The sequence below is a fragment of the Caretta caretta genome, chromosome 1, assembly GCF_965140235.1.
Source record: "Caretta caretta isolate rCarCar2 chromosome 1, rCarCar1.hap1, whole genome shotgun sequence".
NCBI classification, from domain to species: domain Eukaryota; kingdom Metazoa; phylum Chordata; order Testudines; family Cheloniidae; genus Caretta; species Caretta caretta.
Window position 1 is genome coordinate 350754576 of NC_134206.1, and position 15321 is coordinate 350769896.

At 51.6% G+C, this 15321-nt stretch overlaps 1 protein-coding gene and 2 long non-coding RNA genes across 3 annotated transcripts; 2 read left to right on the top strand and 1 right to left on the bottom strand.

Annotated features, from left to right (window-relative positions):
* Window positions 1-273: 273 nt before the first annotated feature.
* LOC125630623 (interferon-induced protein with tetratricopeptide repeats 2) lies at window positions 274-5207 on the bottom strand. Its single transcript, XM_048836810.2, has 2 exons — window positions 4890-5207; window positions 274-2354 (listed from the first exon to the last, which is right to left on the bottom strand). Exons 1-2 carry the CDS (start codon window positions 4892-4894, stop codon window positions 1049-1051), a joined length of 1311 nt encoding a protein of 436 aa, XP_048692767.1. The 5' UTR covers window positions 4895-5207; the 3' UTR covers window positions 274-1048.
* A 207-nt stretch (window positions 5208-5414) lies between these two features.
* LOC142070677 (uncharacterized) lies at window positions 5415-6715 on the top strand. The gene is made up of 2 exons (XR_012666639.1): window positions 5415-5720; window positions 6403-6715. It is a non-coding gene; the product is annotated as an uncharacterized LOC142070677 (long non-coding RNA).
* Window positions 6716-8782: 2067 nt separating this feature from the next.
* On the top strand, window positions 8783-12631 carry LOC125630625 (uncharacterized). Its single transcript, XR_012666640.1, has 3 exons — window positions 8783-9134; window positions 9325-9431; window positions 9573-12631. It is a non-coding gene; the product is annotated as an uncharacterized LOC125630625 (long non-coding RNA).
* The last annotated feature ends 2690 nt before the right edge of the window (window positions 12632-15321 follow it).

Sequence of the window (15321 nt, forward strand, 5' to 3'; positions counted from 1 at the left end):
TACAGAAGCTGATTTAAATGATCGGTTACAGATAGTTCTGCAATGTCACATTTGAGTTCCTTCAGAACTCTTAGGTGATACCATATGGTCCTGGTGACTTATTACTGTTTAGTTTATCAATTTGTTCCAAAACCTCCTGTAATGACACCTCAATGTGGGACAGTTCGTGTTCCGTTAGTGACTGTCACGGTGCTTTACTGTGAGCTCGACGTGCCCGTGGGGTCCTGTGTGTGCTGCTCACCCTGATGCAATCTAGAGACAGGAGAAGCAATGTTTCAACACAAAGAAAGAGACTGATTTATTTCTCTTTTCTCTGTTACATATGTTTTTACTTCATTTACAATAAATCAGATCCATGACAAGCTGGGGAAACTGGTGCCATGTAAATGTAAGTCATGGTCAGGTGAGGTGCGGAAAGCAAAGATGGGAATAATTATATAGACACACTACAGGCACTCAGCAAAATGCAAATGCAAAAACTCAACGCTGTTAGAAGAAACTCCACACCTATTTGCTATGTGGATATTAGAAAGCAGCAGAGCTGGAGGGTAGGTTTGCGTAGAGACAAGGATGGTTGCACTGTCCCTCTGAGTAGAAACAGCTGCTCAGTATCAGAAGCTAAACTCTGCTCTGCAGTGATGCTTACAAAACACTTGACAATGGCTGGGTAGCTGATGGGCTGAGACCACTGTCCATTTCGCTGACCAGTATTGTCTGCCTCTGCTCCTGCATCTGTCTGCTGGTTCCCTCCTGTTGTCTCTTGTTGCAGACTGTAGACTCTTTGGGGCCAGACACAATGGGGTCCTGGTCCATGTCTTGGCTACTAGGCGTGACTACAAGACAGGTAGCTAATAATAATTAGCAGCAGCAGCAGCAGCATATGCCATAGTCTGAGTCATTTGCAACACGAATGTCATTGTTACACAGGTGGGGAAAGTAACTCACTTCAGAAGGAGGTCTTGGTGTGTCCAGGGAAGGGAAAGGATCCCCCATGTTCTCCGGATCTCCAGTCTCCTGCTCTATTGTTGCCACGAGTGGACTTCCTCCTTTATTCAAGAGAATGACTTTCAGTCTCGTGAATGAAGTCACGTATGGCCTCAGCCTCAGTGGTTTGGGAGTTCTGCTGGAATATTTCTGCCACCTTTTCCAACTTCCTTTTCAGCAGTTGCCTCTCCGGGTAGTTGTCTGGAATGGCAAAACCTGTTTTGTACATCTCAGCTGCCTCCCACACTGACTTCTGCTGGTACAAGAGGAAATTTCCCCAGTGAAGGCAGACTGCCTGCTGACACTTCTTGCTGAGGCTGGGCATTTCACTCAGGAGATTGAGATAAATCTCTTCTCGGTAGTGAGGTGTGTTTTCTCCATACATTTCAGCTAAAGCCAGCCTTGAAAACACAGAGGCTGGATCTTTCTGCACAGCCTTTTTGAAGGCCTCAATAGCTGCTGCCAACATTTCTTCTCTTCTGCTGGATTTGGCCCCCCACACCTGTATCTTGTAGCAATAACCAAGGTCATAGTGAAGGAGATGATAATTGGGGTTCAGAGAGATTGCTCGCTCTAGAATAGAAATTTTTTTTTCTACGAATTCCCCTTCAAAGAACTTGGCTGCATGTCTCAGGACCTCAGGGTCCAGGCTATTCTGAACAACATCTTCTAAGAGGGCTTCTGCTTGCTGTCTATCCGATTTCTTAAGGATCTCGGCTAAATACACCTTAGCTTCATAGTTTTGCTGCTGTTCAGGGATAATGTCTTCCAACTTCTCTCTGGCTTCATTCCAAGACGTAGAATTGTATGAGTGATCCCATGATGCAAAGGCTGCGATTGCCAACCCAGCAAGAAATTCCCCATTTGCTTCGTCTTCTCTTAACGCCATTTGGAAACACTCTGTGGCTTCTTTGCCATTGCGGAAGCCTGCTGCCAGGAGAGACCAGCCTTTCTGTGCATGTATCTCAGGGATCTGAGCTGCATGTGGAGAGCGGCTCTTCAGGGAGCTGCAGATCTTTCTGACCTTGTCCAGGTAAAGTTCAACCAAATCATAGTGGGCCAAGTGATAATAGATCCAGGCGTAGTTTCCGTAAATGACCAGGACCTGCCGGGGGAAGTTATCTGGGTGATCTCTTTGCAGAATCTTTTCGGCTTCTCTAAGGCTTTGCAGAGCGTTTTCATATTGCCCTTGCAGGTGGCAGAGATAAGCCTGCATGGCAAGGAGCGTGGGCTGGTTCTGGTAGTGAGTGTGGGCAATCCTGAGAGCCAGAGTTTGGAGGAGGTGAACTGCATCTACCTGGTCTCTGATTTCAAAGTTCCAGGTGAAGTGGCACTGGAGGGCCTGCAGCTTCTCCTTCAGACGCAGGGTGCTGTAAAGAGAGGGGAAAATGAGACTCCATTTGGGCTGAATGAATTTCCACTACATGCTACAATCATGGGTCAGTGATTACAGAGTGACAGGGTTTCTTTCTGGTTAAAAGCAAATTGCTCAGTGGCAACAAAGAACTAAGCCTGGATTTCAGTGTCTGATGTCCTCACTCTCCCATGCATGGGACCAGTATGAATGGGTTGAATCTAACCTTTGTGAAATCCTCTTAGTACTTCCTGTGTCCTAGAAAGCAACACTGCAAAACCCCATGACTCATTGCAGTAGATGCAGCCTGTGGTATTTGTTATGTCACAGAAAGCTCCCCGCTTTGTAACTTCAGGAGAATTTCTCAGGGGGGAAATAACAATGTACAAAACATTTGTTCAAAATGTGTTTCCCTGTTTGAATGCTCCTCCAGCACCAGAGCTGCTAAGTGAGAGTATTTAGAAGTGACTATTTTGTTGTGCAGTTCACCTTTAGGGCTGAAGCTAGCTATTAACTGGACTATTTGATGTGTGTTATTCCAAGCCAAAATGTACATCATGATGTCACAACACAGAGTTTACAAAAGAAAGGGATTTCCCATGTAAGAACTTGGTGAATCTGGAGCTAAGGTTGCAAATGCAGTATGGACCAATAATGTAAGGTATGGGGGTTAACCTTTATAGAAATGAAATTTTTAGGGAGCTGACATCTAGAAAATTGAACCTTCAGGGTGCGCTTAAACCCCCTCAAACATTGGAAATCATCTGGCTGCCCACTGGGGTCATTTATGTCCTGGGATACGTATATGTGTGAGTGGAGAGAGAGTCTCGCACTGACTTCAATGGCGGCCATTTATCCAAGGAGACAGGAAGGGCCTGACTCTCATTTACACAAAGGCTAGTTCCCAGCCCGCTGGCAGCGTAAAGCGAGTGTAAATGGAAAGGCCCCTTCGCACGGCCAGGGTGCTGTGAAATGGCCGCAGGGTGTGCCTACCCTGCAGTGAGAGGTGGGACCGTAGCATGGGCTGCCCTTCCGGCACTAGCTGTAACCTAGATATCACAGCTAAAAACAGCAGTGACGCTTGGCGGTGCAGGACCTGCAAGCCCATCTGGCCCCCCAGGTACGTACTTGTGTTTCTAGCCCACATCTGGGTCTGTGCCACTGCGGCTTCACTGCTCATTTTAGTCCCACTAGTTAGATTAAAGCTCGCACGGGGATGCCTACCTGAGCTAGACACACCTGCGACTGCACTGTAGCCATAACCTTAGTATCAATGGGAACGGGGCCCACTCTAGTCAGTAGGCAGGAGAGAAATGTAATGGGGAGATTCTGAGGGTCGGCAGAATGTAAATATTCTGTCTCCGGACATTTAATTGAGACAATTGAGGCCTGTTACACCCCTCCCGCTGCTGTGCATCCTGCATGCAGATGTGGTTGCCCCATCTCGAAACAGATAAATTGGAATTGGAAAAGGTTGAGAAAAGGGCAACAAAAATGATGAGGGGCATGGAACGGCTTCCATGTTAGGAGAGATTAATAAGACTGGGACTGCTCATCTTGGAAAAGAGACGACTAAGGGGGGATATGATTGCGGTCTATACAGTCATGACTGGTGTGGAGAAAGTAAATAAGGAAGTGTTTTTTGGAACCTGAAATATGGTCACCCTGGAACAAGCACCACACTGAACAATAGAACAATCCCCCGCCCCCCCCCCCGCGTCTTGTTAGACTCACAGGACTCCCCCCTCTGCCTTGCTAGACACATAGCCCCCCCCGCACTCCCTCCAGCTGTCCCTGCGCTGTGGTCTGGTGCCGGTGCCCTGCGCTCAGGGTGGTGCTGGGGGGGCAGTGGGGTGACATGGTCTCAGCTCCAGGCTGAGCGTTCACAAGAGCCCCCCGCCCCCCCTTGCAAGCAGCTGGTTCCCCTCCCTGCAGCCTCCCCCGCGCTGTAGCTCCGGGCTCCTGCTGCTGCTGCCTTTTCTCTCTGCAGTTCCTGGGCTGGTCCCATCCCACCCCCCCGGCTGCCCCTTGGCTCCAGCTCCCCAGGGATCAGAGTTAATCTCTCCCCCCTCCCCAACACCCGCAGCCAGGTTTCCTGAGCTGTAGCTTTCGAAAGCTTAGGCTCAAATAAATTGGTTCATCTCTAAGGTGCCACAAATCCTCCTTTTCTTTTTGTGAATACAGACGAAGACGGCTGCTACTCTGAAACACAACGGAGAGGGGGACAGGGCTGGGGGGGGGCACTCTCTTACCGACTCCTCCGTTGATGCGGAGCGAAGCCGGAGTGACAGCTGGCCAGAGGGGGAGCTCTCCGTGAAGGTGGAGCGAGGGGAGCTCGCAGGGCGAGGTGCCAACAGTGACCTGCACTAGCCCTGAGAGGCACCAGCCTGGAGAGTCAACAGGACGCAGAATTACCCCAGAGTGACCCCGCCCCAGAGCTTTCAAAGCCGGAGATTTACAGCCCCAGAAATGCGCAGAGGGGGTGGAAAGCTGTCTGACTTTAGCCCTGGCTGGAAATGTCCCCCCCGCCCAGCGACCCCAATGCTCCTACCTCATTGCGCTCCGCTGAGTCCCAGCCCGGCCAGGGGAGGTGACGGCTCCTTTCACTGCCCCGGGTTTCTTCCCAAGGTGTGGACGTGCCCGGTTCTGGGAGAGACCCGAGTTCTGCCCGGGCAGGCTGGACTGTGGCCGCCCGGACGATGCTGCCCTTCTTATGCAGGGCGGGTTGCTAGCTGGGGATCTCACTGGTTTGGCTGGGGAGCTGCATTTCCCCGGAAAGCGGGAGTGAGCAGCAGAAAAGGAAACTGAAACTTAACTTTCACTTCCACTTGTCAGCTTCAGCGTCCCCTCAGCCTGAGTCGCCACCTGCAGCTCCCTGGGTGACATGGGACTAGTTATGGGGGGGGGGGGGGTGTCGGTGTGTGGGTGTGGGTGGGTGTGGGTGTGGGTGTGTGTGGGTGTGTGTGGGTGGGTGTGTGTGGGTGTGTGTGTGTGTGTCGGTGTGTGGGTGTGTGGGTGTGGGTGTGTGTGTGTGGGTGTGTGTGGGTGTGGGTGCGGGTGTGTGTGTGTCGGTGGGTGTGGGTGTGGGTGTGTGTGGGTGTGGGTGCACACACGCGCTTGCACACGTACAATCCTGGCCTGGGCTTCCCAGCACACGGACGGGGTCACTCACCATCCCCGCGCCGCGGGCGCTCCCTGCTACGCCCCCAACCAGCTCCACAGCCCCCTGCCCCGAACCGGTTGCCCGCGTCCCGGCCCCGGCCAGCCCTTCCCCACCACCGGGGGGTGTTCGTATCGCCCTCACGCACTTCCAGGGCCCTGCCTGGGGCACGGAGCAGCGAGGAGCAGAGGGCGATGACGGAGGCAGGGCAATTAGCCAAAGGTGAGAGCTTTGTACCTGCTCCCCCAGGTCTCCGCCTCTCCCCGAACCTCCCCCAGCTTTATCCGCGCAGGGTGCGACTTTCCAAAGGGCCCCCCCCCCGGTTTAGTCACCCAGGCCCCATTGGCTGCCAGCGTGATCCCTGCTCCTCAGTCACTTGGGCACTTTTGAAAATGCCTCCCCCACATACAAATTAAACCCTCTAAAGTGAGGAAATAACAGTCAGGTTGTGACGTTATTGACATGACCTGCGACCGTATAGATCATTGTTCCAACCACTGTTATATAGTTGCAGCAAATATTGTACAGAGGTTGTGGTGTGAGGTGTCTATGGAGAGGTTAGGGTTGGCTGGGTAGGATTATGATGGGTCTATCGTTGTTGTGGTTGAAGTGATGAACATTGGCTATGTACTTGTATCTCCATGTGCTTGATTCTAAGTAGCCTCAGGGAAGCATTTGGTCAGCTTCTTGAGAAGGGACTATTCTCAATAAGTGCCCAGTCAAGAAACGCTTAACTGACAGTGGACCTTGGGAGACTCCAATTCACATGAGAAGTCTTCCTGGGAATGTTCAAGGTAGCATGTGAGCAATGGCTGCTCTCCCTGTAAAAGAATTGAGTCATGCAGGGACATGTGACTTGCCCAAGTGACTCCAGACGCCATCTTGCTGCTGTGATTTTCCACAGTAAGAACAAAGGGGTGTCCTTCCACATGGCAGAGGATATAAAAGGCCCTGGAAATCCCTCCATTTTATCTTCAATCCTGTTTCTTACCTTTGGAGAGACTTTGCTACACTGAAGCTCTGAACAAAGGACTGAATGACCCATCCCAGCTGGGGATGTTCTCCAGAGACTTGATTTGAACCTGCCGTTTATTCCATCACTACGACATGCCTGAACCAAGAACTTTGCCATCACTGTATGTCATTGATTCCATTTAAGCAATTTTAGCTCTCATCTATATTTCTTTCTTTCAATGAGTAAACTTTTAGATTCTAAAGGATTGGCAACAGTGTGATTTGTGGGTAAGATCTGACTTGTATATTGACCTGGGTCTGGGGGTTGGTCCTTTAGGTTTGGGAGAACCGTTATTCTTTTACTGGGGTATTGGTTTTCATAACCAGTCGTCCCCATAACGAGTGGTCCTGGTGGTGATACTGGGGAACTGGAGTGTCGAAGGGAATTGCTTGTGTGACTTATGGTTAGCCCGTGGGGTGAGACCAAGTGATCTGTTTGGCTGGTTTGGTGTGCCTTAATAGTAGTAAAGGAAACCCAACCTTGGGCTGTAACTGCCCTGCTCTAAGCAATTTGTCCTGAACTGATACTCTCCGTTGTGTCCCGCCAGAGGCTGCATCGTTACCCAGGTTCCCTGTGCAGCCTCACCTCTTCCCTTTGTACTGCCGCATGCTGGTGCGCTCCTCAATGAGACGATCGCGTTCTATCTCCGTGGGGCCCCTGCCTGGTTCACTGCGCTGTGGGGACAGTGTGGGGGTCTCTTCTGTTCCGTCCTACATCGGTTCTTACGCTCTGCTCCTCATTGCAGTGTCTGAGCGCTTTCCAGCTGTGCATTAATTACTGTGACTCACACCTGTCACATGTTTGGTTTCTCCTCTCCCAGAGGGAGAAGCGTCTTTCTAGAGGGTTTTTTAAATGTACATTTTGTTTTGTTTCAGAAGGTGGAGGATGTAAAGGGGGGAAGGCCGGTGGCTAGTTGCCATTTCCTTCTCACTAATAGGGAGGAGCTGGCTGTGAATCTGAAGGTGGAAGGCAACTTGGGTGAAAGTGACTACACAGCGATGAAGAGTTTGTGATCCTAGGGGAAGGAAGCAGGGGGAGCAGCAGCATAAAGATAATACACTTAAAAAGCCGATTTCAACAAACTCAGGGAATCGTTTGCCTGGTTCTCTGCCCTCGATCGGTAGGGGAGACTGTCCCGTCATTGAGGGGTGAGGGGGGAACGGCCAGCACCCTAGGGCCACATCTAGAGCAATTTATTTAAAGGGGATGCAAAGCCGCGGTTGCTTTTTGTTGGGGGGTGTCGGTGCCTGAGGCCTGGGCTTGCGAGGGTTAACGGGCTCTGACCAGCTCCCAGCTGAGAGCTCCTTGCTGGAGATGCATAAAGGGCTCCTGAAAGGGACAAATCCCATCATGTCCCGTGTGCTCCCCAGCCCCGGTCATCCGAGGCTCTCAGAGCAGCCCGAGGCCTTGCCAGCCGAATGCATTCTCCCCAGAGTGAGGCAGGCTGGCAGGGGGTGGGGCCTCACCATAGCCTGCTGCGTTTCCGGCCCAGCTCTTTCTGATTCCTCACGCTCCCTTTAGGTTTCATTTCTCTGCGGTTCAGCTTCCTGATCTCTGTGCAAAGAGCTGGCAGGTGCCCAGGACGGGGAGGGGGGGCAGCAGGAGAGACGTCACCCACCCTTCCCCTCTGAACATCCCCCTCCCCACACCCCCCTCCTGCGAACACTTGGACGACTCACATGCATGCCCCTGTGAGCACATTCCCCCCCCACACTGCTGTGCTGGGGCTGATCCTGGCTCTGTGGGGCCCTGCAGAGGGTTGCAGGGGTTGGGTGGCATAGAAGCCGGGCTGCGTCTGCCCCTCATGCCTGGTCTCTGTGCAGGGTTGAGTAACTGGGGTGTCCAGCTGGTGGGAGGGAGCCGCGTTCCCCATGGGCTGTTAACCCTCCGAACCCCTTCCTGTTGTCAGCTCCCAGTGGCTATGTGAGCAGGGAGTGACTGAGCTCTCCTCTAACATCTAGTGATGGGCTGGGGGAAAAAGACTTCTGTATTTACATGAGTACATAAAAGGTTGTTACAAGGAGGAGGGAGAAAAATTGTTTTTCTTAACCTCTGAGGACAGGACAAGAAGCAATGGGCTTAAATTGCAGCCAGGGAGGTTTAGGTTGGACATAAACTTCCTACAGTTGCTGTAACTACAGGGTTTGGCAGCTCCCTGGCACGGTGAGTCGCTCCTGCCCAGATCACAAGACTAGGAGCAACGTCCGGGTCAAATTGTCGTATAGACATCCACCTTTTACCAAAAAAGCCAAAGAAAGAACAAAAAAGATAAGAACGTTCAAAGCACCTTATTTGTGTTTCTATTGCATTTGGGTCTAGTAAACAATAGAGACACCTGTACATTGTTTTTATTATTGAGTCTGCAAAATACAAACCCAGTGAGCTTTCCCGCTACCCACCGAGCGCTGGGTTCAGTGGTGGGACCTGAGAACGTGGCATCGCAGAGAACAGCGGGTGGCGGCAGAGAAGCAGCAGCAGCGCCGGGGTGACCGATGGTGGCAGAGGGAAGGGTGGCAGCAGGGTCCGTTGTGCTCGATGCACATCCTGGATGGGGGTGGGAGGCGAACCCACATGAAGGCCCCTCTGAGCTCTGGGTCTTTGCTGACCAAGGACAGCCAACTGTGAGTGGGGTGCAGTGGAGGGAGAGGGGATTGATGTGCTAATGGGACATTCATTCCTCAGACTTTCCCACCAGCAGCTGGGAAACTGAGGCAAAAGACACTGCCCTGTGTTAAAGGGGAAAAGGACTGAAAGGCAAAGGAGGAGTGTGTGTGTGTGTGTGATAAGAAAAGAGATCCTTATGGCTTTCAGTCTCCCTAGGTTCGGCCTCCCTGTCCAGCGTCTGTCATCCGGTAGGATCCCTTCTCCTGCAAAGAGGACCCCTCCCACCCTAAATAATGAGGAATCAATCAGTAAAGGTAAAATCAAATAAAGTGTATTGAAGGGTTTATAACAAAGAGTGGGACAAATAAGAAGGGGAATAAAGAGCAAAATTGCGCAATACAGTGATTACCCCCAAACTCAACCCTACAAAACAGATATAAAAACCGTCTTCACAGATCAAAGCGACAGCAGGTGCTTGGGACCTCAATCCTCTGGCTAACGGCAAGGCTTTGGAGAGGAGCTCCAAGGAGTCCCTTGATGTTCCTTCGTGGCCATAGGAAAACAGAACAAATGGTACGCTCAGGAGCACAGCGATGGACGATGAGAAAGGTAAGTGCTGTTTCTTCTCCTCTCTTCTCTTTAGAGGTGAGGAAGCTGTTGGAGGAAAATCCCTAGGATGGATAGATGTCTGCAGGTAAGACCCACGACCCGTGACCGTCCCTGGCTGCCACTCAGTTGGACAACCCTGAGGCCATGTTCGGGGCACCTTTTTATACACTGGCCCGGGAAACCCCTTAGAAAAGGCGGGAAGCCCCTTCTGGGAAACCCCTTAGGAAAACCAGTTCTGACTGGAAGTTGTTTACAACTCCAGGAGAAATAAAAGAGCGGGAAAATGGACCTATAGCTCACGTGGGCATAAAATTCCATTTTGAAACCAACATGGATTCCTGTAGTCACAAAACATACGAAAATGAACCCACCTAACAAAAGTGTGCTGTGGGGTTGGCTTGGCTCATGATCACATGTGTTTGAATGTGGTTGTGATGTTTTCTCAAACTAATGCTGGGTTCCCTTTCCCTTTCAATAGCAGTTGTCTTTTGTAAAACACAGAGTCAGTGCCTGTGAGTGGGGACGTATTGTCTCTTGGAGGCGTCCGGGGCGGTGTTAAGTTTTCCCAGATTACTGCGGTGGGGGGGCTCGAGCCAGTTCTTTGTGGCAGTGTTAGGAGGAACCCCTAGATATTGAACCTGTGTGGGTGCTGCTGACTCCACCATGCAGAAGGGTGAAGTTACATTGTGGTAGGCCACGCCTAGAGGTGCCACTCAGGTCAGGGCCTGTTGTATTAATTTAGATGGGCCAAAGGTGTTAACTACTCCTGAGGGAATTCTGCACCAAAAAAATAAAAATTCTGTGCACAGTATTTTAAAATTCTGCAAATTTTATTTGTTAATAAGTAAATGTGGATGCTCCAGTGTGGCAGTGGGGAGCACAGGCCACTGGCTGCACGGAAGTGGGAGATCACTCTGCAGCACCCCCCGACCCCCCAGGACAGGACTCGGCAGTGAGGTTGCTCTGGACCCTGATACAGCGCAAGGGCTGGACCTCCCCCGAAACTCCCAGGGCGCTGCCCCTCTGCACCGGGCACACCAGGTGTGGGCAGGCAGGCTCAGCCCAGCAGGATCCAAGTGTGGAAGGGCTTAGTGTGGGGGGCAGGGGCATGTTTTCTGCACACACAGTGGTGCAGAATTCCCCCAGGAATAGTAACATAACCCAGTCACTGTCCAACACTGACCAGTTGGAAAAAGGTCCAAGGGGTGGTATTCAGGGACCTCAGCCTGCTTAGTACTGTGGCAAATGCTTCCAGCTCTGGTGGGGCCTGATGTTTACACAACCGCTAGAAACGTCCCTGCTTTGTGTGTCTGAGTGGAGATGAGATCAGGAGGAGATGGGTGGGCCAGAAGAGAGAAGAAACTCTGGTTATTGCAGATATCTAGAGGGAGACCAAGTCCTGTCCCTTATCCAAAAGGCCAGGCCCATCCTGCCTCCCTCTGAGGGTCCCCTTCCTCTCCTCCACTGAGATCTGGGCAGTTCAGGACACAGTCAGAGGGGGCTGGATGGATGCCTCTATGCAGGGCCAGGATTGGGACAGAGGAGACACACACAGAACTGCATGCTCAGGAGAGTTTATTCTTGTTGTGGGCTGCAGCCACTGAGGGGAAGGGGCAGGAGTGTAACTAGAACAGACACACTTCGGGGAAGAGAGTTTGCAGCTGGGGAAGTGAGATCTAGTCTCTCAGGGAGGGAGAGGACTGTCCCTTGATGCAGCAAAGGCATCGGAAAGTCTGGGACCTTGTCTGATCATGCCCAAGGAGCCCAGTTCTTTTGCATCCGAGGCGCTGAGCTCCCCCTTCAGGCGCAGGCGAGCGACTCTCCTCGCTAGGGTCGATACTTGCAAACGTAGCCATTTTTCGTATGACAGTCTTTATCATTCCAGTTCTTAAAATGTAGAAGGCAAAACCAATCACTGGGGCAATGGAAGGGCGAGTGGGGCCATTCCTGCCCTTATAGTGATGTCTCTCCTCATTGCACACTGCTGAGAGAAGACCCCAGCTCCTGTGCATGAGGCTGCAAGGATGAGGAGGCTGGAGATGAAGGCCCATGTGTCTCAGACAGGGACAGGCTCCATGGTTCCATGAGGGATGCTGTGTCAGAGTGATAGTGGAAGACCCTTGTGACATTGCACCCCATAATGCTTTATGGAAATCTGCTTATGAAAGTAAATAGGACATAACTGGAATATATTTTAGGTAACATATCTCTGCAAAGGTTATGGTCTACTGAATATATCTGTATGCATGTATCATTTTTGTACTCAAAGTTATGAATATTGGCTGTGTACTTGTTTGATTTTAAGTAGCTTTAGTAAGGCATTTGGTCAGCTTTGTTAGAAAGGAATTTGCAAGTTAAGTGCCCAATCAAGAAACACTTAACAGACAATGGATCTTGGAAGACTCCAATCCACATAAGAAGTCTACCTGAGGACGTTCAAGGTAGCATGTGAACAATAGCTGCTACCTGTAATTTCTGAGTCATGCATGGACATGTGACTTGCCCATGTGACCTAAAACTCCTGTTTGTAGCTGTATTCTACATAGGGAGAGGGAGGGGTGTCCGCCCACAAGAGAGTCTATTTAAACCCCTAGGAGACCTCTCCATTTTGTCTTCAGCTGGCTCAAGAGATAGCCTCTCCACCCCAAGGGATACCTGAAAGAAACTGGAACAAAGGACCGTAACCATAGGGGTGTGAGTGATTGCTGGACCCAGACTAGAAGGAGCCTAGTCTGCAAAAGAAGCTTACTGAAACATCTCTGAGCGTGAGGTTTCCTCTGTAATCACTTTCTTACTGTATTAGGTTTAGACTTGTGTGCTTTATTTTATTTTGCTTGGTAATTCACTTTGTTCTGTCTGTTACTACTTGGAACCACTTAAACCCTACTTTTTGTATTTAATGAAATCGCTTTTTACTGATTAATTAACCCAGATTATGTATTAATACTTGGTTGGGGGGGGGGGGAGGGGGAGAAACAGCTGTGCATATCTCTCTAACAGTGTTATAGAGGGCGAAGAATCTATGAGTTTATCCTGTATAAGCTTTATACAGGGTAAAACAGATTTATTTGGGGTTTGGACCCCACTGGGAGCTGGGCATCTGAGTGTTAGAGACAGGAACACTTCTTAAGCTGTTTTCAGTTAAGCCTGCAGCTGTTGGGGGACATGGTTCAGACCTGGGCCTGTGTTTGCAGCAGGTAAGCATGTCTGGCTCAAACCAGGCAGGGCACTGAAGTCCCAAGCTGCCAGGGAAAACAGGGGCAGAAGTAGTCTTGGCACATCAGTTGGCAGCCCCAAGGGGTTTTCTGTAATCCAACCCGTCACAACCCTCTTCTATTGTGTTGGAATATGTCTGATGAGAGCACGACGGGGCCTCTTGGTGCTAGGTGCTATGCATGCACATACCAACAGACAATCCCTGCTCCGGAGAGTGCACAGTCTAAGGAGACAAGAGGTGGGAGGGGAAAGTGAGGCCCATAGTGGGGAAGTGACTTGCCCAAGGTCACCCAGGAGATCAGTGGCAGGGCTGGGAATAGAACACTCAGACTCGTGAGCATCTGAGGCTGGGCGAGTCTGTGTGACTAGCAGAGCCCCATGAAGAATGAGTCATTCATGAATTAGCGAGTGAGCTTTCCCTGTTCACCCAGCTCTCTGTCCTATTGTCAGTGAATGGGATGAGACCTTCAGCCCCGCTCCACCCCCCACGCCACTCCAGCAACATGGACAGCAGAAAGCTGGCTTAAATGGCCAGCTGGGGATTCCTCTTGCATAGGGGAATCCAGAAGAGAGACATCTGCCTTTGCCCAACCCTGGCCTCCCCAGCATAGGGGACAGGCTGGGATGTGGCGGAAGCTCCTGTGCTCTGGCCGTCCAGGTTGTTACTGCCGCTGTCAAAGCAGTCCTGAGGCTGCTCTAAATTGCCCCGGGGCCAAAATAGCCCCCTGGCTGCCTCCAGAATCAGGGTGCCAAAGGCACCAACTGAAGAACCCATACCCTGCCTGCACATCATCTAGTGGACAATAGCTCTGCTTGGGTCTTTCCGTTTAACTGATTGTCTGGGACCAAATGTACTGTATGGCCTGCCTTTGACTGGAGCTGAACCTCAAACTGGGATGCGTGGGGGAGGAGTTATCAGGTGAGTTGAGAGGAGAGGGAGTGGCAGTGTGAGCTGAGGGAGACAGGCAGGCTGACAGGACAGGGGGCCATCTCCACAGAGAGAGCTGGAGGGTGTGGCTAGGGTCCTGTCTTGGCTGCTTTGTTGGTGCATTTGTGTTTGAACCATCTGCTTACCCCTGTAATTCAGCAGCTCAGTACAGTACTCGACACCACGATCATTGTTTGGTTCCCTGGTGTTCCAAGCTTTGTAGTGATACAGGGAGCGATCTCTCCACCTCCAGCGTCTGTACTGCAGAGACAGGGGAGAAAAGCCTTTGGGTCCCCAAAAGAAGAGATCTCGGTGATAAGGCACAATAGAAACACCTAAACCCAAAAGAGAAGCTCTGACTCTCTCCCACTTCCTGAGTAGGGCAAAGGGCCATGGGGCAGTGGGTGGGGAGAGACCAGCTCAGGGGGACAGAACCTGAGACGCTGATCTAATAGTAACACAGCACATGAACTTCACCTTCTACCTTCCAAGCTCTTTGCTTGAATTAACAAATCTCCACACCATGAAGCAGTCACTCTGGAGTGTGTTCTAGTCCCTAATGGGCAAGGCCCGCCATGGGGCACCGGTGGTTTTAAGCAAAATAAAAGTGAGTCTGTGATGGAGATGTTGGATGGATCAGGGAATGGGACACGGGGCCTTTTCCCCTCTAGTGGGCTCATCACCAGTCTGACCCCAAGTTAGCAGGACTGGCTAGCTCAGTAGAATCAGAGAAGGGGACACGGGGCCTTTCACCTCTAGGGGTGCTGCCTCTCGTCTGGCCTCAGCTCATGGGGGGACTAGCTGGCTTTGGGGGGTCAGAGAACTAGTTCCAATCCATTGCCAGGTTGTGGGGAGCTGGATGCCTGAGGAGACTAGAGAACGGGACACAGAGTCTCTCACTCCTCCTGTTCTGAGTCCAGCCCAGCCTCCGGTCTGGGGCGGGGGATCCAGGGCCTGAGTCTGCGCATGCTGTTCGGGGAGCCTCTGGACCCCAGCGCCTCTCTAGCGGTGGGGAGTGAGAGGAAACGGATGGAGACAATGCTTCAGGTGGAGCTTGGTAAGTTTACGAAGGGGGTGGCGTGACGGGGTTGCCGGCCATAGCACGGGCTGGACTCGGTGACCCCGTAGGCTCTTTCCAGTCCTATGTTCATAACGGCTCTATCCCCCTCTGGGGCCTCCTTCCTAGCCTGTGACTCCTCCCCCTTCGTGTCCCTGCCCTAAGGAGCTGGGGGCTCTCCTACAAAGAACCAGGCGAGGACGGGATCCCCAAGCTGAGGGAGCAACCAGCAGTGTTAGGGGCAGTGCATAGGTCTCTGGGGAGCAGAGGCTCAAGTCTTGGGCAGGAAAAAGTGGCTAGGAAGCTTGTTGAGAGTCGAGTGGGGACGAGATGTGGGGTGCAGGGGGAGGGCACGGCACATTGCATGAGCTGGGAGGGTGTTAGGGAGACGGGG